At 44.4% G+C, this 23,826-nt stretch overlaps 1 protein-coding gene across 1 annotated transcript in view; it reads left to right on the forward strand.

Moving 5' to 3' along the window:
• Nucleotides 1–23,826, forward strand: part of eys (eyes shut homolog) — an 877,903-nt gene that overhangs the window by 226,276 nt on the left and 627,801 nt on the right. Inside the window, 7 exon segments of the mRNA XM_060915649.1 lie at nt 3,774–3,786; nt 10,361–10,479; nt 10,482–10,557; nt 11,003–11,148; nt 12,023–12,136; nt 12,516–12,629; nt 13,390–13,503. Of these exon segments, the coding sequence (XP_060771632.1) occupies nt 3,774–3,786; nt 10,361–10,479; nt 10,482–10,557; nt 11,003–11,148; nt 12,023–12,136; nt 12,516–12,629; nt 13,390–13,503 (696 nt within the window).

Genomic DNA, 23,826 nt, shown 5'->3' on the forward strand with positions numbered 1-23,826 from the left:
TCTCCCTCAGGATATCATCTCAGACTGGGGGCCCCAGTTCTCCTCCCAAGTGTGGCAAGGGTTTTGCAAGCTCATTGGAGCCACTGCCAGCCTCTCCTCTGGGTTCCACCCACAGTCCAATGGCCAGACAGAGAGGCTCAACCAGGACCTGGAAACCACCCTGCAAGGCCTGGCTATGGATAACCTGACTTCGTGGAGCACCTGGCTGCCATGGGCAGAGTACGCCCACAACACCCTGCAGTCATAGGCTACCAAGCTGTCGCCGTTCCAGTGCCAATTCGGGTTCCAGCAACCTCTGTTCCCGGACCAGGAGGAGGATGCGGGGGTGCCCTCGGTCAACCAATATGTGAGACGGTGTCGCAAGACCTGGAGCAAGGTCAGGAGGACCCTCATCCAGACCTCCAGAGCCAACCAGACTCAGGCCAACCGCCATAGAAGACCTGCCCACGCTTTCCGCCCTGGGCAGCGGGTTTGGCTGTCCACCAAGGACCTTCCGCTGCGGGTGGAGAACCGCAAGCTTGCTCCTCGCTACACTGGCCCCTTCAAGGTGGTGTGCAGGGTGAACCCTGTCGCCTACCGGCTCCAGTTGCCCCAGACTCTGAGGATCAACCCCACATTCCATGTTTCCCTGTTGCGGCCTGTACTGACGTCCACGTATGCCCCTGCCCCTAGGAATCCCCCACCCCCCCGCATCTTCCAGGGTCAGACTGTGTTCACTGTGCATCGCCTGCTTGACTCCCGCCGGGTCCGCGGCGGGCTTCAATATCTGGTAGACTGGGAGGGCTATGGCCCTGAGGAATGCTGTTGGGTCCCCGCCCAGGACATTTTAGATAAAGGACTTTGTCGGGACTTCCATTCAGCCCATCCAGATCGCCCTGGGAATGTCAGGAGATGCTCCTAGAGGGGGGGGTCCTGTTAGGACTGGGACTGTTTTGGCCTCTAGAGGCCGCTGTTATGTTTATCTTGTCATGTTTGCTTTGGCCTCTAGAGGCCGCCACTGTGTTTTGTGTTTGTCTTGATTGCCTGTTTCCTGCCCCACCCTATTCCTTAATTGTTTTGTGTATAAATACCCCTCTGTTTGTTCCCTTGTCACGGAGTCTTTATGCTATGCTGTCTTGTGCTAGTTTCCTCTGTCTCACGTATCTTGCCTGTGCCCTTGTGTTTTTGATATTTTTTGCCTTCTTTGGACTTTGTACCTTTGTGATCTTCTGAGCGTTCAGCATTTTGCCTTTCCTTTTGTTTTTGGGCATTTAACCTTTGGATATTTTTATTTTGGTTTATCTTCTGAGCGTTTGGATTTTCTTTTTGTTTTTTCCATTAGATTGTATATAGTGTAAATAAACTGTTTTTTGATACTCTACTTTTGCCTCATGCCTCTGCACTTGAGTCATCCCCCTGGTGGCCTAGTGGGGGTTTGCTGAATTATCACACCAGCGACTCGGGTTCAAATCCCAGCAAAACCCTAACAGCACGTACCCCTGTCATACAGGCGGATTTGCCATTCTTGGGCCTGCCGCAAATTCTCTTGGGTGGAGTTTTGCACGCAGATCGATAACGTATTGAATTTAATTTTTGCTCGGCGAAGGTCCCTCCTCCCAATTTTCCAGCAGTACATCTAGGATGCCGCGCGACTTACGCCCATATAATAATTCGAACATGGAGAACCCCATGGAGGCTTGTGGGACCTCTCGCACTGCAAATAATAGGGGTTCGAGCCATTTATCCCAATTGCATGCATCCTCACATACAAACTTTTTAATTATGTTCTTGAGGGTGCAATTGAACCGTTCGCCTAAACCGTCGGTTTGTGGGTGATAAACACTGGTGAGGATTGGCTTAATTCCCAGTAACCCATACAGTTCGCGCAGTGTGGGTGACATAAACGAAGTGCCTTGATCAGTCAGGATCTCTTTGGGGATTCCAACTCGGGAGATGACGTGGAAGAGTGCTTCCGCAATACTACGTGCTGCGATATTGCGAAGAGGCACTGCTTCCGGGTATCGCGTTACATAGTCCACCAGAACTAAAATAAAGCGACATGCTCGTGTTGACCGATCTAATGGCCCGAGGAGATCCATCCCAATTCTTTCAAACGGGGTCTCGATTAATGGTAGAGGGCACAAAGGCGCTTTTGGAATGGCCGACGGATTTACTAATTGGCATTTGCGGCACACCGTACACCACCTATGGACATCGCTGCAAACCCCTGGCCAATAGAACCGGGCCATTATTCGGGCTAGTGTCTTATCCTGTCCCAAGTGTCCAGCCATGGGATTAAAGTGAGCTGCCTGGAATACTAATTCCCAGTGGCTCTTTGGGATCAAAAGTTGTGTGATTGGCTCCTTAGTCTGATTGTCCTGCGTCACTCGGTGTAATCTATCCTTCATAATGGAGAAATAGGGGAAGGACGGGGTGGCATTTGGCTGGAGCGTTTGACCATCGATTGCTCTCACTTGGTCAAACGCATGCCGCAGAGTCTCATCTCGCGACTGCTCTAATGGGAAATCCATGAGGGATTCCCCGAGAGAGGGAGGAGGAGCCTGCTGCTCCTCACTCTGACGCGGTGATGACATCGATGGCTCTGTGACAGCTGCTCCCGCCAATGCCACACCGAGACCTCCCCCCGCTAAACTATGGCAGTCCTCACTCTTCACTAAATGAGTCATTAATGCCCGAAATCCTGGCCAATCAGTCCCCAAAATTATCGAGTGGGTAAGGCGAGGATTAACCGCCTCCTTTACACTAAATTTTTCCCCTCAAAATAGAACGGGGACTGACACTAAAGGGTAGCTGTGAACATCCCCATGCACACACAACACCTTCACCAATTGTGCTCCCCCCAATGCCTTGTCTTGCACCAGGCTTTGGTGGATTGACGTCTGATTACAGCCGGAGTCCACCAAAGCCTGATACATATCCCCTTGGACACTCACCGGTATGCGATACGCTCTGGCCCAATCGAGGGCGGTTCCCGGCACATCGGGGATCCGGACCACCGCGCCTACCTCCATTGCCGAGCACTGATGCTGGAGGTGCTCTGGCTCCCCACAGCGCCAGCAAACCGGCCCGGGCTCTCTCTCTCTGCACTGGCGCTCTGGGGCTCACTCACCTGAGGGGGGAGAGAGACAGACACGGAAGTGGGAAACAGGAGGGCACTGCGGGTGCAGTGGGCCGGCTGGGGTGGAGCCGGCCCCCGCCTCCGCGGTGGGGGAATGGGGCGAGGACGAGACACAGAAGGGGAGGGGGAGACAGAAAGAGAGAAGAAGAGGAAATCTGTGATCCTGCCGTGGGAACAGCCGCCAAATGATCCTCTGCCAACTCGATGGCCTGATCCAGCGACGCTGGGCAATGGCACTGGACCCACTCCGTGGTCCCTTTGGGAAGTCGGGTGATGAACTGCTCCAGTGCCACCAGATTGACGATTCCCTCGGCGTGGCGGTTGTCAGCCATCTGCCACCACCGGCAGGCGTCCCGGAGTTGCTGGCCAAACATGAATGGGTGGCCGACCTCCTCTAGGCGTACAGCGCGGAAGCACTGGCGTTGTTGTTCTGGGGTGCGTCCCACACCCTGGAGGACGGCCCGGCACAGGTCCACGTAGACCAGCCGGCTGTCGGTGGGGAGCTGTAGTGCGGCCAGCTGCGCCTCGCCCGTTAGCGGGGGAGGAGGCGCGCCACGCACTGTTCCACCGGCCAGCCCCAGGCCTCTGCTGCTTGCTTGAAGAGCACTAGGAAGGCCTCAGGGTTGTCGTGCGGGCCCATCTTCATTAGGGTGAGGTGGGGAAGGCCCGTGGCGGTGCAGGTGGTGGACCCCGCCGATGTAAGGAGGTGCCGGAACGCCTGATGATCTTCCTGTTGCGCCAGCACCAGGGCCTCGAACCTTTGCGCTTGCTCCTTTCGGAGGACGACCATCGCCTGGTGGTGGCTCTGTTGAGCCGTGGCGAGTGTGTGGATCAGGTCCGCGAAAGGGGAGGACTCCATGGGGCTGTTCTCTTCTGTGCTCGTTCCCGGGTTTCAGCACCACTGTAAGACTTTGAGCTGGTGGTTGGAGCACAGAAGTACGGCAGGCCAGAACTGAGTTGCAAAAACTCTTTATTGTGACACTTTCCAGTCGACACTAGAGCTGTGCAATATATCGTATTTTTATCACGATATCGATATTGGTGTCAAACGATATCAAAATTCATAATATCGATATGAAACGATTTTTTGTCATTTGTAAGGTAAAATGAACCCTTCTGTCTCCTAAGGCACACCGTAGCCTTGTATACGTCATCCATTCTACTCCTGCGATATCTCCGCAACAGTAAAAAATCAGTTCTTCTGTTTTCATACGTGTCGGGTGATTTGATATATTGATTTGTTAATATGTTGTTTGATTTGCTTGCTAATAGTTATAATATTACAATTAACATATATTTACGTCATATTTTTGGATGTGGGACTGGGTAATGTAAAAATGGCATCTACGGAAGAAAACAAGCACAACAATATTAGCACATATCCAGCTTGCTAGCTGTGTTAGATGTGTTAAACCGTGTGGATTTAAGTGGAATAATTGCGAGTCGTCCTGTGGTCAAAGCAGCGTTTTAAGGTAAGGCAATTTGGTTATTAATGTTGCCCGCCGCGGCATGTTTACTTGGGTTCATTTGATTTTGACTTGTGCATCTGCAGCTAGCATCATGCTTTGAAGTAGGTTCTGCTAAGGACGGGTTTATTGCGCGATGTAGACGGACTCAGATGTAATTACATTGTTTTTAAAATTCCGTGCGCTTAAAACGGTGTCCCCCTGCTAATCATGTAGCGCTAATCATGTGTTGCTTTTACTTTTCGAGTGAAATATCTCTGCAAATGGTATTTCAATGCTGACATGCCAAAAAGATAGCGGAGTCCACATTTGGAAGATGAAGGAAGAGAAGCCTGATGCTTGAAAATAGATCGCTTAATCCACAACGCATATCTGTATTTGAGACATAACCTGCAACTAGTGGGGATGTTTTGGAATGACTGTGCATAGGGTGTTTTTGGCCACAGAACACTAACCCACAGTAGTAGGAGGACTACTGGGTTCGTGGATTTTGTCTGTTGACTGAGCGAAGCATGGTGTTTGCCTTGTGCCATTTCACGTAGCATCTAGCCGCAGTGCCACCTACACTTTCAGGGAATGTTTACATGCCGCTGAGCTATTTTCATGTATGTTAATTCTTAAGGACTTATCTCTATATTGTGCGTGTTCACACACGGACTGGCCATTGGGAGTAGCGGGAGTTTGTGGGCCGGCGGAGAAAAAAAAAAAAAACAGTTGCGCGCTGGCCTTTAATATGATAAGCAATGTTAACAGTTTCTTTAAGAAACTGTTAACATTGTTTATTACAGTTGCGCGCTGGCCTTTAATATGATAAGCAATGTTAACAGTTTCTTTAAGAAACTGTTAACATTGTTTATTACAGTTGCGCGCTGGCCTTTAATATGATAAGCAATGTTAACAGTTTCTTTAAGAAACTGTTAACATTGTTTATTACAGTTGCGCGCTGGCCTTTAATATGATAACCAATGTTAACAGTTTCTTAAAGAAACTGTTAACATTGCTTATCATATTAAAGGCCAGCGCGCAACTGTTTTTTTTTTTCTCCGCCGGCCCACAAACTCCCACTACTCCCAATGGCCAGTCCGTGTGTGTGCGTGTTTAATGTTGGTGTCTTAACAACACACAAGCTTACGTTGTAGTGTGTGTGTGTGTGTGTGTGTGTGTGTGTGTGAGAGAGAGATTTTATCCTTGGCTGGCTACGAGCCAGTGTGGACGTTACGCAGTAATCACTGGTAATACCAGCGCTGGCTCCATCCTCTGTGATCGGAAATGTTGAGTGAGGAGAACGTGAGCCTTGTGCAGGCGATAGGACCTATGCAAAGTACGCGCTTGCACAGTAAATAGTTTGAGTAAAAGGCGTTTCAGGGTACAACGGGAAGGGTTGACAGGTAGCCTATGAGGCCTGTACTATAAAAATGTGGCCCGGTGCCTCAGGTGTTGATGATCAGGGCTTTAAAAAAAGGTGTATAAATATTGTTTTAAAAATCGCGATATCGATATTTACTGAAAAAATCGTGATATTGATTTTTTTCCAATATCGAGCAGCCCTAGTCGACACAATCTCCCAGCCACACAGATACACACATCAGTCATCTGGTTGGGGAGAGAGCTCCCTTCCTCTGCTCCCTCTTTCATTATGTAGGGCGCAGTCACTGGGACAGACACACAAACACAGGTTAATTGACATCAGGTGCAGTGATTCTGCCACTTACCTTCCCTGACTCTGCCCTCCGGTCACAGACCGATGCTTGACCACGCCCCCGCTGCCACAATAGCTTTTTTAGATTTCACGTTTATTAAACTGTTGTATAAAAGCAATATCACACTTGCAATAGTGCGGTTATACTGAATCTCGGCACAGTTGTGATTACCTATGGTACTCATGCCTACAGCAGAATCACAACCATGCCAATAATTAGTTCCTGCTGTTACTTATGTCTTTTTGAGCAGCTATCAAGTCTTTCTTTCACCAGCTCTTTTTTCTTCCTCTTTTGTAGTTATAAAGGCAAAAACAAACAAGCTAAAAAAAAATTTTAAAAAACAAAACAATAAACAGCTTATATTACAGAGAAACCAGAAAGTGCAAAGTCCTAACAAATCTCCCATGGCAGAAAACTTTATGATGGGTTAGAAAGAGCATAAGAGTTAAATAAATAGCAATTCTATAATAATATAATATAATGTTTCTATAATATGCTCTCCACCTCCAACAGAAACGAACTGACAAAAATCACACACACAGCATCCAAAATCATTCACCACCCCACACGCAACCTTGCTGAGCTCAACCTCAAAGCTGTCACACGCCTCGCAGTGTCAATAATTGAAGACCACAAGCACCCTCTTTACCCACTTGTCACACTGCTCCCATCTGGCTGCAGGTATAGGACTTTAAGATGGAGACGGGCATGTTTTAGTAAGAGTTTTATACCGTCTGCCATCTATGCATTGAACTGCCTCCCCCAGTAACCCTGTACGGACTTTCCTGGACTGGGTAAATAGTGACAGACTGTCTGATGCAGATATGTTGTAGGCCTACTGTCTGAATGGTTTCTTGTCTAAGTGAGCATATTTGATTTGATTTGATATTTGATTTGATATCTGTTCAATGTCTTGATGCCTGTCGCTTGTTTTTGTCTGAATGTCTTCTGTCTGTGTGTACACATTTTATACCTGTTTAATGTTGGTTATGTCTTTATTGTACTTATGTTGTAGCTGTTCCAAGTCTGACAGTTGGTGAAGACAAATTTCCCTTGAGGGGACAATAAAGATCTATCTATCTATCTATCTATCTATCTATCTATCTATCTATCTATCTATCTATCTATCTATATTGCATGTTTTTCTTTGTTCAAGAACAACACATTTTAATATGTTTATTATGCTTTAATCCATCATTTGACAATCACACCCATATGTGGTTCTTCCTCAAACTGTTGCCACAAAATCAAAAGCAAACAATTGTACAGAAGGTCTTTGTAGGCTGTAGTATTACAATTTCTCTTCACTGGACCTGAGCAGCCAAAACCTGTTCCAGCATGACAATGCCCCTGTGTACAGAGTGAGGTTCATGAAGATATGGTGTGCCAAAAGTTGGAGTGGAAGAACTTGAGTGTCCAATGCAGAGCCATGACCTCAACCCCACTGAACACTTTTGGGATGAACTGGAACACCGACTGCACTCCAGACCTCTAGACCAGGGGTTCTCAGGCTTTTCTACTTTAAGACCCACCTCTTCATACTTGTAACAAGCTGGGGCCCATTAAAAAAAAAAGATCCCCAATTATTTCAGCTCATCTATTCTATTAGAATCTAATAATTGTTGACGGTGGCAGAGAAGTTGTCTATGGACAAACTATTGAACATCATGGACGATGCCAGTCACCCTCTGCACACCATCATCAGCAACCAGAGGAGCCTGTTCAGTGACAGAATGTTCCTTCCCAAGTGCAAGATGAACAGACTCAAAAACTCCTTTGTCCCTCATGACATCAGACTGTACAACTCCTCTCTGGGGGGGAGGAGGGGTAACAGGAGAACAGAGGATGGGAAGGATCAGTAGCCTAGCCTAACAATAAGCAATACCAGGCAATGTGCAATATAATGTGCAATATAAAGTGCAATATCTCTCCTGCTGCCCCACTTCTACCCCCTTTCCCCCTCCTCTCTCCCCTTCCTCTCTTCCCCATATCTTATTCTTTTTATATTTGTATATGTAAATACTTAATTTATTTTAATTTATCTTGAAGTTTTCTCTATTTCTTTTCTCTGTTTATCTGTAATGATGCTGCTGGAATCTTAATTTCCCTGAGGGAACCTTCCCAAAGAGATCAATAAAAGTTTTATCTAATCTAATCTAATCTAATCTAATCTAATCTAATCTAATCTAATCTAATCTAATTTGTCAAGTGTATTAACGGAATGCAACATCACTCCCTGTTACAGATGGGAGCCCAAGAATTAAATACATGCAATAAAAACAAACTGTTTTTAATTGTAGGTATTGTATTTAAAACCGTATGGATGTGCCAGAAGCCAACATAAAACCATGCATGCAAGGCATTCTCAGTCAAAAGGGATTAATGATCCAAAAATGGAGTCTGGGTGATTAACACAATAACTTATTGCCATGTTTGTGTACAACAAACAAATAAGTTATTAAAGCCAAGAAGTACACTCAAAAGAAGTGGACATAGAAACCACTCAATGGGACAGATCCTTACATATTAACAAAGAAGGATTTTTCCTGAGTTGGAAAATGATCTCTCTGTTGAGTTCCCCAACATCTCAAACTACCTGGTACTGCAGACATTCTACAGGGACAAACAGATGAAAACCTGGAAGAGCATGGAGGCATACAACTTTTTATACGTGGCTGGGTTAAAGGTCTGGGGATCAGAACACAAGATAGACGGCAGTAGACAGATCTAAGTGCAGGTAGAGTGTTTATTAGCAGGCATGGTATTTACAAAAACAAAACACAAATGAAAGCAAAGCAGAATCATAAAGCAGAGTATTTAAATAGCATTATAAACATGGCTAGAAACAAACATGATAATGATAATACTTTACAAAGTCTCTGTGAAAACAGCATCCATATCTGCACATGCTGATTGCATTCAAGTCAGTATCAGGTGTTTCCCATAACGACCGGGTCCCAAGAGTGTGCACAACATGCTCTGTGAGCGAGGGCAGCCACTCAAGCTGCGCCAGACTCAAGTGTGCGAAGGTGTGACAGTCAACTGTTCACCTGCTGTGTGACCACAACTTTTAGCTCATGTGTATATTGTCAAGCATCGCCACCAAAATGCCTAATTTTCATCGATAACCCATTGGAAGGCATCGCGAATTGTAGTGTGACCATACAGTAGCTTAATGAGGTGGATGTGACGTTGGATGCAATCCAGCAATTGTACACTACAGCGAGTAAAAATTAGTTTCAACTTGGGAAAAAAAATTGCGGCCCACTAGATGGTGCTTTGCGGCCCACTAATGGGCCGCGGCACAATGGTTGAGAAACACTGGGTTTTTTTTGGGGGGGGGGTTTAGCCCATAATGGCCCTAATACACTGTCAGAGAGCTGTGCCATTACATAAAATTGATTAGCAACTTCTAAGAAATCAGAATTGAGTACTCAACAGTGCTGTATAATTTAAATGATGGACTTCTATTACTTGTATTTACTTAGACAATTTAATTTATCGTCCTTTAATATTCAATACTTCTGGAATTCTCCTTGCAAACACTGTTTTTGACCACTGCAGCTTTCATAGCTGTTCACAACTCTCATTTATTCTCTGTTAATACAATTTGTTTATCCCATAGAGAACCACCAGACTTGTGCTGAAGTTAAAATCTCATTTGAGAAACACAGCAGAGTGTAACAGAGAATTATTTGCTTAAAAATAAATGTACTCTTGCACCCTAAACATTTCCCTTGCACAGCAGTTTAATAGTCTTGTGCCTCATTCATCAGTTTGATGATGCTTTTTGGCTCAATGTAGGTAAATGCATAAAGTATCAGTAATGGAATGTGTCCAACAGCTGAGGATACAAAAGTGATGGGAGAACTACTGAAATTGCAAGCTCAAAAAGCAAATATCACCTGTAAATGCTAATGCAACTCAAATGGGTAAAAGCTTTTAGGGTCTAGTTAGCATTCAGATTGATAAGGATAAATACTACCCACAGTCTGTCATTATTTATTAGCATTTTTAGAGCAGTCTTCTTTTAAGCCTAGTGCTTTGGCCCTGACTTACACAAGATACAAAGTAAGTGATTGCTCCACCGTGGTTAGAAAACTGATGTCCTGTCAATGTCCTGTTTGAGAAACTTCCACATGTGAAGAGCCAAGAGGCAGTTTCAAGTGTGTGCCTTCGTGGCTGCATGGAGCAACTGTGTTGAAACTCCCATGAGACACTGTTTCAAGGGATTGTGCTGCTATGGATCAACATATGTGGATTTCCCTGAGGAAATGTAATCGGTTGCCTTATAAATGCATCTGCCACAAATAGTTACTGTCACTTTTGTCACAGTCTGTCACGACACACTGCCAGCCAGCCATTTGCATATCAGAACTACTCTTAATCTGTGCGATAGGTTAATGTAAAATTAATTGAGCTTTGAAAAACATGATGTAGGTCATTAGATTGATACTGCATATAAAGTTATCTAAACAGGAACTGAATCATTATTGACACATGGATTTTTTTTTTGCCTCAACTATTAATTTAATGACACTTTACCTTAAATATCAAGAATAATTTAAATGTCCAGGCTTTCATCAATCCATTGTGTCCTGGAGTATGTGCTTTGATGAGAACCTATCCTTTTAAACCACCTTGAACCTCTTGCTACGTTATTCATATGCATGGTCAGGTACTCGCATCCAGAATGTCCTATAAGATCGAGATCTCTTTTTTTTCTTTTCTTTTCTTTCAGGGTTAACTGGACAATTTTGTGAGCTCAACATTGATGACTGTGCCAGTAAGCCTTGTGGAACAATTAGCATCTGCAAAGATGGCATTGCTACTTACCACTGTTTCTGTGCACCTGGATTTATTGGTACCCTCACATATAAAGATGAGCACCCCACCCCACCCCCGTGTATGTGTGTTTTATGCTTTTCCCCATGTCTGTAATGTGAAATCTCCCATTTACCTTCCTTGACTTAGACCTTAAGATTTGTTTTGCCTTAAAACTAGGCAAGCATTTTAATACGTTGTAAGACTAATCTCTGCATAAATGTAACCAGTGCATCAGTTGGACAAGAAGTAACTGTACATTGATGATACTTCATTGACATTGAGATTGTTCAATTTAAAACCATTGCCCCTACCTGGGGGTGGTTAGCACTGTCACCTCACAACAAAAAGGTACTGGGTCTGAACTTTGCAATTGACTTGGGCCTTTCTGTGTGGAGTTTGTGTGTTCTCCCTGTGTCTGCATGGGTTTCCTGTGGTTGCTCTTGTTTCCTCCCATAGTCCAAAGATACAGAGATTAGGTCAACTGGCAACTCTAAATTGTTCATCTCTGCATTAGCCCTGAGATAGATGGGCAACCTGCCTAGGGTGTACCCTGCCTTTTGCCTAAAGTCATCTGGGATTGGCTCCAGCTCCCCCTACAACACTGACAGATAAGCGATAGAGATAATGGATGGATGGATGTTCTTGCTTGGTGAAATGGACCAACCTGTTGGAGTTAGCCTCATATTACATTCAGCATCATAGTCATATAATTACAGGCCCTCATTCCTTTGAATTTTAAGCTTCTTGTATTTTTTTTTATTTGTAACTTAAGTGGCTATTACCATTGGTTTATTGAGAATGATTAGATTACTTGATTAACAACTACTTTAATTATAACAATTATTTATTGTAGACCTAGTCCACAGTCGGCACTTATTTAATAAAGTGAAGCGTTCCTCCTTTTCCCCCAGGTAATAACTGTGAGATTGAAGTAAATGAGTGTCTAAGTCAGCCCTGTAAAAATGGTGCATCCTGCCTAGACAAACTCAACTCCTTCAGTTGTGTCTGCCCAGATAGAGCCACAGGTAATTGTACATAATATGAGTTCACATAAATACTTGTTTTTATTTCTTTACCTTATACTTCACTTTAAAATTTTTGAAGAGACAAAGACTGCTGCTGTTCACATAGAGGCACATTCTTTTTTTATGTCATTCTTCTCATTTTATGTTCTTTCAAATTTCGAAAGAAACTGGCTTATCCATATTTCAGTACACACCTGCTCAACAGAATGTTACATTTTGCTCAATCAGGTGCAGGACTAAAAACTTTTAAAAGGATTTTGTGTTGTTTTCCTTTTTTCTCAATCCACATACTATACAAGCTTTTGATATATAATTGGTAGGCATGTTATTTTCTCAATACTCAGACTCTTGCATTTCTCCTTCTCTGCATCTTCCTCAGGTCCTTTATGTGAAATTGACATCAGCAAATGCCTGTCATCTCCATGTCTGCACGAAGGCACGTGTCTGGATCTTGCCAGTGGCTTCATATGCATTTGCCCTTTTGGCTTCTCTGGTATGTGTTGAACAATCATGTAAACTACATACAGTATTTGCTAAATGTGATTAGCAGTAACACAGGATTTTCATTTAATTATCAGTCTGTTCTTAAAAATAAATAAATAATATAAAAAAACATCAGTGTATTTTAGGCAATGCCATTTATTGGAAAATATTTTACCACAAACATCTCATTTCATCATCTCTAGCCGCTTTATCCTTCTACAGGGTCGCAGGCAAGCTGGAGCCCATCCCAGCCGACTACGGGCGAAAGGCGGGGCACACCCTGGACAAGTTGCCAGGTCAATCACAGGGCTGACACATAGACACAGACAACCATTCACACTCACATTCACACCTACGGTCAATTTAGAGTCACCAGTTAACCTAACCTGCATGCCTTTGGACTGTGGGGGAAACCGGAGCACCCGGAGGAAACCCACGCGGACACGGGGAGAACATGCAAACTCCGCACAGAAAGACCCTCGCCAGCCACAGGGCTCGAACCCAGACCTTCTTGCTGTGAGGCGACAGCGCTAACCACTACACCACCGTGCCGCCCCTAGCACAAACATTATTTGCTAAAAGTTTGTTTGTAGGATTTTTTTCTGGAATTTCAAATAATTAATTAAATCAACATTTTTGTGAGTGTTTTTTTTTCCACTCCCATGTGTCCTTATATTTTGTATGAAAGGAGGATGGTAATGACAAGTCATCCCATTTGTGCATTTAGTCTTTAGTTTATTTTTTCCTGCTGTCTGTTTCCCCTCTCAAAGGACCTGTATGCGAGGTGGATATTGACGAATGCAGCTCCTCTCCTTGCAAGAATGAACCAACTTGCCAAGACCAGCCTGGTAATTACCAGTGTCATTGTGTGGATCCATTGAAAAGTAATAAGCACAGAATAGGGAAGGTAGGGAAGCAGTAGGCAAAAAAGCAAGGTTAATTAACTTCAGAAAGCATTTTTTCTTTGCCTGTCTGAACCCATCTGGATAGTGCTGCCACATTGGTATACCTTCATTTTCTGAATGCACTGAGGTTAAGCGCGCGCGGGGGGGGCAACCAGCAAACTGTGCATCAAATAACAAACGTTAATTCTCTGTGATTTCTGCTAGCCCTAGTGTGTTGTACTAAGATCTGAGGAAAAAAAAAAACAAAAAAAAAAACTCAAGGACATGTCTGAGGAGGCGATGTACTGGATGTGCACTTTCAAAAAAAATGCTCAGGAAAAGGTAGGTCTTAAATATGATTCATCATAAAGTCCCACTCACACTGATTGGTGTTGTTAGCCAGATTGATTGCAGGGGTCAGAGGAAAGCTCTTTCTGGCTTGTGTTCATATTTGTGGAATGGGTCTACATATCTTTAGACTTAATTCTTGATATAATATTGCTTTGCTCCATGAACTAAATTCTGTTAAGCACATGTTTTTTTTTTTCTGATGAGCACTTTTTTTTTTAATGAGAATCCATCCTGGGCGGCACGGTGGTGTAGTGGTTAGCGCTGTCACCTCACAGCAAGAAGGTCCTGGGTTCAAGCCCCGTGGCCGGCGAGGGCCTTTCTGTGTGGAGTTTGCATGTTCTCCCCGTGTCCGCGTGGGTTTCCTCCGGGTGCTCCGGTTTCCCCCACAGTCCAAAGACATGCAGGTTAGGTTAACTGGTGACTCTAAATTGACCGTAGGTGTGAATGGTTGTCTGTGTCTATGTGTCAGCCCTGTGATGACCTGGCGACTTGTCCAGGGTGTACCCCGCCTTTCGCCCGTAGTCAGCTGGGATAGGCTCCAGCTCGCCTGCGACCCTGTAGAAGGATAAAGCGGCTAGAGATAATGAGATGAGATGAGATGAGAATCCATCCTAGTGTGTGTGTGTGTGTGTGTGTGTGTGTCATTTTACTGGACACATTGATGAATTGACTACAAGCCAGCTCAGGTTAATGACAGACATTCTCCCACTGAGCAATTATACAGGTACACTGTAAGAAATAAGGGGACAGTAGGAGTCCAGTTCTTTTCCCCCAAGGTACAATCTACACGAATGTACCCCCCATGACTCATTACTGGACCTCAATGTATGCATCTTTGTCAGGCCAAAAAGGTCCATATATGTTGCCAAGCAGTAAAGGGTACAAATAAGTACCTTAGAGGCTACTGCCCCAGTGACAAGCCATTGTACCCCTAAAGGTACAATAACATACTTTATTTTCTGAGAGTGTAAGCATAATTGTATACATTTTTAACTGTGCAAACCTGTAGCAGTGTTGCTTTAAATTTTCAGCACTTGCTGTCCTGAAATATAACTATTTCTACAATTTTCAAATGAACATTTTTCATACCACCCAATTTGTCTTTTCTGCAGGTTTACAAGTAATACAGAAGTACACAGCAATTTGCACGATTTCCTCTAAACCCCTTAATAAAAGTTATGACTGTAATTAGAAATCTACAGAGCCCTGCTCATGACATGCAAAGGGGAAACACACACACACACACACGTATATATATATGCATGTATGTATGTATGTGTGTGTGTGTGTGTAAATGTTCTATATATATAAAATTTTGTGTACCTGGTACACCGGCTGTCCTTCCAGTTCTAGAGGTAAAGGGGGATTCCATGGAGGATGTATATTTGTGGCGAGAGGTCCAGGAATGGCAGGCTTAAAGGTCATAGGCAACGGTCGGAGGTGAAATGTAGAACATCAATTTTATTGTCTAGAAGAATGACCCAAAAAGCGAATTCATTCTTCCTGGTGTCTAATTTGCACCCTAAAATTGAATAAAATGCTTAAAATATACTGTTTTGCACAATTTCCGAAGGTTTGTTTACATCTCACTTATGCACACTTTCACCACCAGGGGGCAGTCATCGTCTCATCTCATCTCATTATCTCTAGCCGCTTTATCCTGTTCTACAGGGTCGCAGGCAAGCTGGAGCCTATCCCAGCTGACTACAGGCGAAAGGCGGGGTACACCCTGGACAAGTCGCCAGATCATCACAGGGCTGGCAGTCATGGTGATGTCATTTAAGCCAAACAGACCTGGAGCAGCTCTGTGTTTACTTGCAAACCGAGCACGCGTTTAGGAGGTTCATTTATTTAACCACTTTCTAAATATTGAGGTATTTCACTCACGTGACCAAGTCATGTGATGCTGCCATTTTGGACGGCACGGCTCGAATCAGTTTGAATGCGAGGAAGGCGACAAACGAAAAACATAAAAGAAAAAGGAGCGAGATGCAGAAAACACCTTCACTATCCAGTGATGTAGGGCATTTACAGGGCGAGCAGAGGGAGAGGTATTTGCAAAAATTGAGGTTAGCAGGCTTAGAGAACGACGTTTACCTGCTTCCACCAGGATTGTTCACTGACGTACGGAAGTACACAAAGCCCTCGTCTTTACCTGACTTCGGCCCACATGATCTGTATACCTATGTCGTTAAAAACCCATCGCCATACACAGGTATTGATCTGAAAGCGTATACAAGTTTGGATGCCTACAAATATTTTGTGTCAGGCTGGGTAACATGCCTACATCAGCGGGTCGTCCCTGGAGCTGGTGGTAGCCATCTGATTACAGCTAAGGTTTGTTCACATTTTCATTTACTTTCGGTCCTCAGGATAAACAAAATGTTATTAAATGTCATTGAAATAACTTCTTAGTCTGTTGAGACATGGCCCGTTATAAATTTGCTGTTACCAGGCAATGACTAAGAACTGTATTATTAGGGTCGGTGTAGTTGTAGCAGTGTATTAGCAACTAGCTGTTAGCACTAGCCAATGTCAACAACATCGTAGCTGGTATGTTACTGTAGCAATGTTTACGTTCAGTCATTTGGATGACTGTTAAAACCTTTCAGTCTCAAGTTTTTCCTTTACTGGATTTACTAGTTTACTGAGCTAGCGCACTCGGCCGAGCCGGGAGCCATCGCGCGCTCTCCGGCCGAGCCGGGAGCCATCGCGCGCTCGCCGGCCGAGCCGGGAGCCATCGCGCGCTCGCCGGCCGAGCCGGGAGCCATCGCGCGCTCGCCGGCCGAGCCGGGAGCCATCGCGCGCTCGCCGGCCGAGCCGGGAGCCATCGCGCGCTAGCTCAGTAAACTAGTAAATCCAGTAAAGGAAAAACTTGAGACTGAAAGGTTTTAACAGTCATCCAAATGAATGAACATAAATATTGCTACAGTAACATACTAGCTACTGTTGTTGACATTAGCTAGCTTGCCGTCCAAAATGGTGGACACCGGGGCGTCACGTGACCCTGTGACGTCAGGTGAAATACCTCAATACTTTTTTTTTTTTTTGCTGGAGAGATACATACAGGACTAATTTTCAACAATTCAATAATAACATATACCAGGACATTTAATGGGGTTCCCCACTGATGCACACAGGGGCACACACACATAATCCCTATAATAGAACGTGGATTCGTTTATATTGCTCATTTTAATACAAGCTTTATACTATTTATAGCCTACTCTAAACATACACATAGACATTAATCATGTTAGTCAATAGCATGCTAACAGGTAGCCATTGCAAATCAACTTCAACTTAGTGGCCACTTTATTAGGACCACTTGTGTAAAACCATGCATAGACATACACTGAGCATGTCAGCCATTGTCATGTTAGCAGGCTAGCAGTTAGCATGTTAGCTGTGATTAATCAACTTCAACTTAATGGCCACATTATTAGGAACATGTGTGTCTGTATAAACACGCACATACATTTAGCATGCAAATGGCATGTGAACCATTAGCATGTTAGCATGCCCACAGGTATCATTTTAGCCGTGACTAACTTCAGCTTAGTGGCCACTTCATTAGGAACACTTGCGTTCGTACATACATACACACAGACATTTATCATGTTAGTCAATAGCATGTTAGCATACTGGCAGGTAACCATGACAAACTATCCCTTTTGTCTCCTTTACACAATGATTGTACAGGATCCCTCAGGATTTTTCACTTGAAAAATTGCAAGCAAAGGTAAAAATGTTTATCTCCAATCTTCTCTTTTTTGCTTGAGCATTGTTGGTCCATTTCTTCTTTGACTGCTTGCTTTTGTGCTTGAATTTTGTTCGAACAGTGTCAGGTTTGAGCCTTCTCTGTCCAACACTGACACCTAAACTCTCCAACAGATGGGGATTCTTCAAAAATTAATCAATGCTCCCTCCTCGGCGTGATCGGAGCACAGAGCGGCATATTTAGCCAGCTGTCAACCCTCTTGCTTCACACACATAATCCACTCTCTCTGCCTCTTCTCCTCTTTTGGAAAATGGTAAAAACTTCTTCCTGAACCGGTCCCGTTGTTACAGTTCACTGCACAACAATAAGGCATGTTTTGTTTTTTGTTTTTTAAATTCCCGAACGTACGTCTGTAATCAAGCCGAACGGCAATGAAAATACACGGAAGTGAACTCAACTCAAGCAGTTTGTTTGGCTTAAATGACATCACGCGCGGGGCGGCACGGTGGTGTAGTGGTTAGCGCTGTCGCCTCACAGCAAGAAGGTCCTGTGTTCGAGCCCCGGGGCCGGCGAGGGCCTTTCTGTGTGGAGTTTGCATGTTCTCCCCGTGTCCGTGTGGGTTTCCTCCGGGTGCTCCGGTTTCCCCCACAGTCCAAAGACATGCAGGTTAGGTTAACTGGTGACTCTAAATTGACCGTAGGTGTGAATGTGAGTGTGAATGGTTGTCTGTGTCTATGTGTCAGCCCTGTGATGACCTGGCGACTTGTCCAGGGTGTACCCCGCCTTTCGCCCGTAGTCAGCTGGGATAGGCTCCAGCTTGCCTGCGACCCTGTAGAAGGATAAAGTGGCTAGAGATAATGAGATGAGATGAGATGAGACATCACGCGCCGAGTAGTCACGGAAATAGCCGACAGAAATTTGCCACGATCCGCACTAACTTATTTTAATTATTACTTATTAACAATACTTCTTGGGACCAGAAGAAAACTACAGAGGGTTTTTTAACATAGAAAGTTTCAAATGTGCATACAATTAAAACTGTTGCCTATGAGCTTTAAGACATGGTACGTTGGAATGCGAGTGATTGGCAGCAGTCTTATGGGAGTTCCAATCTGTAAGCGACCTCCTTGATTTGGCGAAGGACCTTGAAGGGGCCGCTGTACCTGGCACTGAGTTTTTGACATGCGTTGGGGTCCTGTAGGTCCTTGGTGGACACCCAGACTCTGTCTCCCAGTGCATACACAGGTATCTCCCCTCTGTGCTTGTTGGCAAAGAGCTTATATATCCTGGACACTTGCTCTAGTCACTGATGGACGCTCTCTCACACCTGCTCACTTCTTTGAAACCATGAATCTACTGCGAGTATGTGTGTGGGTGAGTCGTCCCATGGGAATAATAGTGGCTAGTACCCAAGGATGCATTGGAATGGGCTGAGTTGTGTGGCTGAGTGTTTGAGAGAGTTTTGGGCATATTCTGCCCAGGGAAGAGACTGTGACCAGTCCTTGGGGTTTTGTAGACAGAACACCCTTAGGAAGCACCCTATTTCCTGATTTGCATGTTCCACTTGGCCATTGGACTGCGGGTGATTCCCCAAAGTTAGACTCACCAATGCCCCTAGTTTATTCATGAATTTTGCCCATAATCTGGATGTGAATTGGGGTCCCTGGTCACTCATTATATCTTCAGGGGATTCCATAGTACCTGAAGACATGGGAGAAAATGAACTCTGCTGTTTTGAAGGCTGTGGGTAGGCCAGGCAAGGGAATGAGTTTCAGAGCTCTGGAGAATTGATCAATGACTACCATGATTACAATGTGATCTTGTGATTTGGGTAGATTGGTGATGAAGTCTATAGTCAGATGGGACCAGGGTCTCTGGGGTGTGGGCAGTGGCATGTACTTACCCACGGGTGGAGCCTGGGGCACCTTGGCTTGAGCACAGGTGGAACAGGAGGGGATGAACTGATTTTATGTTGGATATCATGTTTTCCCACCAATACTTTATCCTGATGAGTTGGTAAGTGTATTGGCTATTGGGGTGTCCCATGGCAGGAGATGAGTGAGTGCATCCAGGTAATGAGGCAACCCTGGAATTGTAGTGGGATGAACATGAGACTGGGTGAACAAGCTTCTGGAGGGTTGTGAAGTTGGGCTTGTCAGTTCCTTGTTAATTTCCCATGAGAGTGCATTAACAAAACACTTGGGTGGCAGGATAGGTGTGGACTCTTGAGGGCTGTGGGGGCATGGATTCTGGATAGTGCATCAGCTTTCATGTTTCTGGAGCCAGGATGGTCCAAGATGGTAAATTGGAAGCAGGTGAAGAGTGCCCAATGTACCTGACATGGGTTCAACCACTTAGCTGTCTTGAGGTATTCCAGGTTCTTCTGATCAGTGAGAATGACAAATGGATGTGTGGCCCCCTCAAGCCAGTGCCTTCATTCCTCTAGGGCCAGTTTAATAGTGAGAAGTTCTCAGTTACTTATACCATAGTTCTGCTCAGCTGGTGTAAGTTTCTTAGAGAAAAATGCCACGGGGTGTAGTTTAGGCTGGAACATGTTCAATGCCCCTGGGTGAAGGACTCTCCACAGAGGTGGAAATTAGGGCAAGTTGGGGCAGTTGCAGACAGTACTGATGGCAGGATGGAGACTGCCTTAGAATATCCCTCTGCTGCCAGAAGATGACAGGATCATGGTGCTGTAGCCAGGGGAACCCCAGAACAATGGCTTGGTTGGACCCTGGGTGAAGGACTCTCCACAGAGGTGGAAATTAGAGCAAGTTGGGGCAGTTGCAGACAGTACTGATGGCAGGATGGAGACCGCCTTAGAATATCCCTCTGCTGCCAGGAGAGGACAGGATCATGGTGCTGTAGCCAGGGGAACCCCAGAACAATGGCTAGGTTAGAAGTGCAGGTGACAAACAGTGAAATGTGTTCCTTATGCAGGGCCCCAACCTGAATCTCCAGAGGTGCAGTGCGACTAGTGACAAGCCCCTCCCCAATAGGTCTGCCATCAATTGCCTTAAGACTTACGGGTCATTGGAGTTCTTCTGTGGGTAACTCGAGCCTTTGAACGACCTCATGGTCAATAAAGTTGCCCTCTGCACTGGAGTCTAATAGGGCAGAAAGTACATAGGAAGACTCTGAGATAGGGCTGCTCGATATTGGAAAAAATCAATATCACGATTTTTTCAGTAAATATCGATATCGCGATTTTTAAAATGATATTTATACACCTTTTTTTTAAAGCCCCGATCATCAACACCCGAGGCACCGGCCCACATTTTTATAGTACAGGCCTCATAGGCTACCTGTCAACCCTTCCCGTTGTACCCTGAAACGCCTTTTACTTAAACTATTTACTGTGCAAGCGCGTACTTTGCATAGGTCCTATCACCTGCACAAGGCTCACGTTCTCCTCACTCAACATTTCCGATCACAGAGGATGGAGCCAGCGCTGGTATTACCAGTGATTACTGCGTAACGTCCACACTGGCTCGTAGCCAGCCAAGGATAAAATCTCTCTCTCTCTCACACACACACACACACACACACACACACACACACTACAACGTAAGCTTGTGTGTTGTTAAGACACCAACATTAAACATGCACACACACGGACTGGCCATTGGGAGTAGCGGGAGTTTTCCCGGTGGTTCAGTGTGGGCCGGCGGAGAAAAAAAAAAAAAAAAAAAAACAGTTGCGTGCTGGCCTTTAATATGATAAGCAATGTTAACAGTTTCTTTAAGAAACTGTTAACATTGGTTATCATATTAAAGGCCAGCGCGCAACTGTAATAAGCAATGTTAACAGTTTCTTAAAGAAACTGTTAACATTGCTTATCATATTAAAGGCCAGCGCGCAACTGTTTTGTTTTTTTTTTCTCCGCCGGCCCACGCTGAACCACCGGGAAAACTCCCGCTACTCCCGATGGCCAGTCTGTGTGTGAACACGCACAATATAGAGACAAGTCCTTAAGAATTAACATACATGAAAATAGCTCAGCGGCATGTAAACATTCCCTGAAAGTGTAGGTGGCACTGCGGCTAGATGCTACGTGAAATGGCACAAGGCAAATACCATGCGTCGCTCAGTCAACAGACAAAATCCATGAACCCAGTAGTCCTCCTACTACTGTGGGTTAGTGTTCTGTGGCCAAAAACACCCTATGCACAGTCATTCCAAAACATCCCCACTAGTTGCAGGTTATGTCTCAAATACAGATATGCGTTGTGGATTAAGCGATCTATTTTCAAGCATCAGGCTTCTCTTCCTTCATCTTCCAAATGTGGACTCCGCTATCTTTTTGGCATGTCAGCATTGAAATACCATTTGCAGAGATATTTCACTCGAAAAGTAAAAGCAACACATGATTAGCGCTACATGATTAGCAGGGGGACACCGTTTTAAGCGCACGGAATTTTAAAAACAATGTAATTACATCTGAGTCCGTCTACATCGCGCAATAAACCCGTCCTTAGCAGAACCTACTTCAAAGCATGATGCTAGCTGCAGATGCACAAGTCAAAATCAAATGAACCCAAGTAAACATGCCGCGGCGGGCAACATTAATAACCAAATTGCCTTACCTTAAAACGCTGCCTTGACCACAGGACGACTCGCAATTATTCCACTTAAATCCACACGGTTTAACACATCTAACACAGCTAGCAAGCTGGATATGTGCTAATATTGTTGTGCTTGTTTTCTTCCGTAGATGTCATTTTTACATTACCCAGTCCCACATCCAAAAATATGACATAAATATATGTTAATTGTATTATTATAACTATTAGCAAGCAAATCAAACAACATATTAACAAATCAATATATCAAATCACCCAACACGTATGAAAACAGAAGAACTGATTTTTTACTGTTGCGGAGATATCGCGGGAGTAGAATGGATGACGTATACAAGGCTACGGTGTGCCTTAGGGGACAGAAGGGTTGTTTTACCTTACAAATGACAAAAAATCATTTCATATCGATATTATGAATTTTGATATCGTTTGACATCAATATCGATATCGTGATAAAAATACGATATATTGCACAGCTCTACTCTGAGATGTTTAACAATACATTGAGCTTAAGGAATTGCTGAAGAGAAGAGGCTTTGTGACTCACTGGGGTGGTGGAGCTATGTTCCTTCCTGAGGTTGTCACGTTTTCTGGTGTTGGGTGGTCAGACAGGACAATGGACTAATTTATTTCAAAAACTGCTGTAAAACATTTGAAATCTTGCTTGTTAAGGCTGGTCCATTATTTGCACTCCCCATATCCCATATGACATCATTCCTTGATCAATTATTTATTTAATTTATTGATTATTACAAATTATTACTCCAATTTCCATCCTGAGCTTTTGCTTTTTTCACCTGATGCATTGCTCCAGGCTCTCTCTGTGTGTGTGTGTGTGTGTGTGTGTGTGTGTGTGTGTGTGTGAGAAAGAGACACACACAGTGAGTAAATATACAAGGTGGTAAAGGCAGGGCTCTACACCAACTTTTTTTTTCAGGAGCACATGTGCTCCTAAGTTAAAAATTTTAGGAGCACAGGGAAAAAAATGGGGGCACAAGCACAAGTAGGTTTTCATTTTAGAGGTTTATTGCAGCACAAACCTTAGACACACCAACACATAAAACGCAAAATTCAATTGAGAATGAATGAATGAACGAATGAATAAAATGAATAACGAACAACTGAATGAATGAACAAACAGTAGCTAAACAGAGAGCAGAGCTCAGCAGAGCTAACAACATCATCAAGGACAGCTCCCACCCTGGCTCTGAGTTCTTTGACTTGCTGCCCTCAGGCAGGCGTTACAGGTGCATCAAAGCAAGGACCAACAGACTCAAAAACAGTTTTTTTTTTTCCCCCACAGGCCATAACCACCTTGAACAATTAGCCTTTTTCACATTACGTCACTTGAAAGGGGAACACATATCCGTTTTCAGCCTTTTGAATGGAAGAAGAGGTATACGGCGGCAACATATGTTAACAAAACTGTGTCATTCACAGATAAGATTGATAATAATATTGCACATTGTTGTTTATCATTACGTATTGTTAGCGACCATTCCAGTCACCTATCTGCCTTGTTTTGGAGAGGAAGTTTACTGACTTTCTATGGTTGCTACTTGTTAGCCAGCAGATTAGCATGCCGCCTCTTCTTCCATTCAAAAGGCTGAAAACGGATGTGAGGTTCTTCTGCAAGTGACGTAATGTGAAAAAGGCTAATTACATGCACTG

Source organism: Neoarius graeffei, chromosome 3 (assembly GCF_027579695.1).
Source record: "Neoarius graeffei isolate fNeoGra1 chromosome 3, fNeoGra1.pri, whole genome shotgun sequence".
NCBI classification, from domain to species: domain Eukaryota; kingdom Metazoa; phylum Chordata; class Actinopteri; order Siluriformes; family Ariidae; genus Neoarius; species Neoarius graeffei.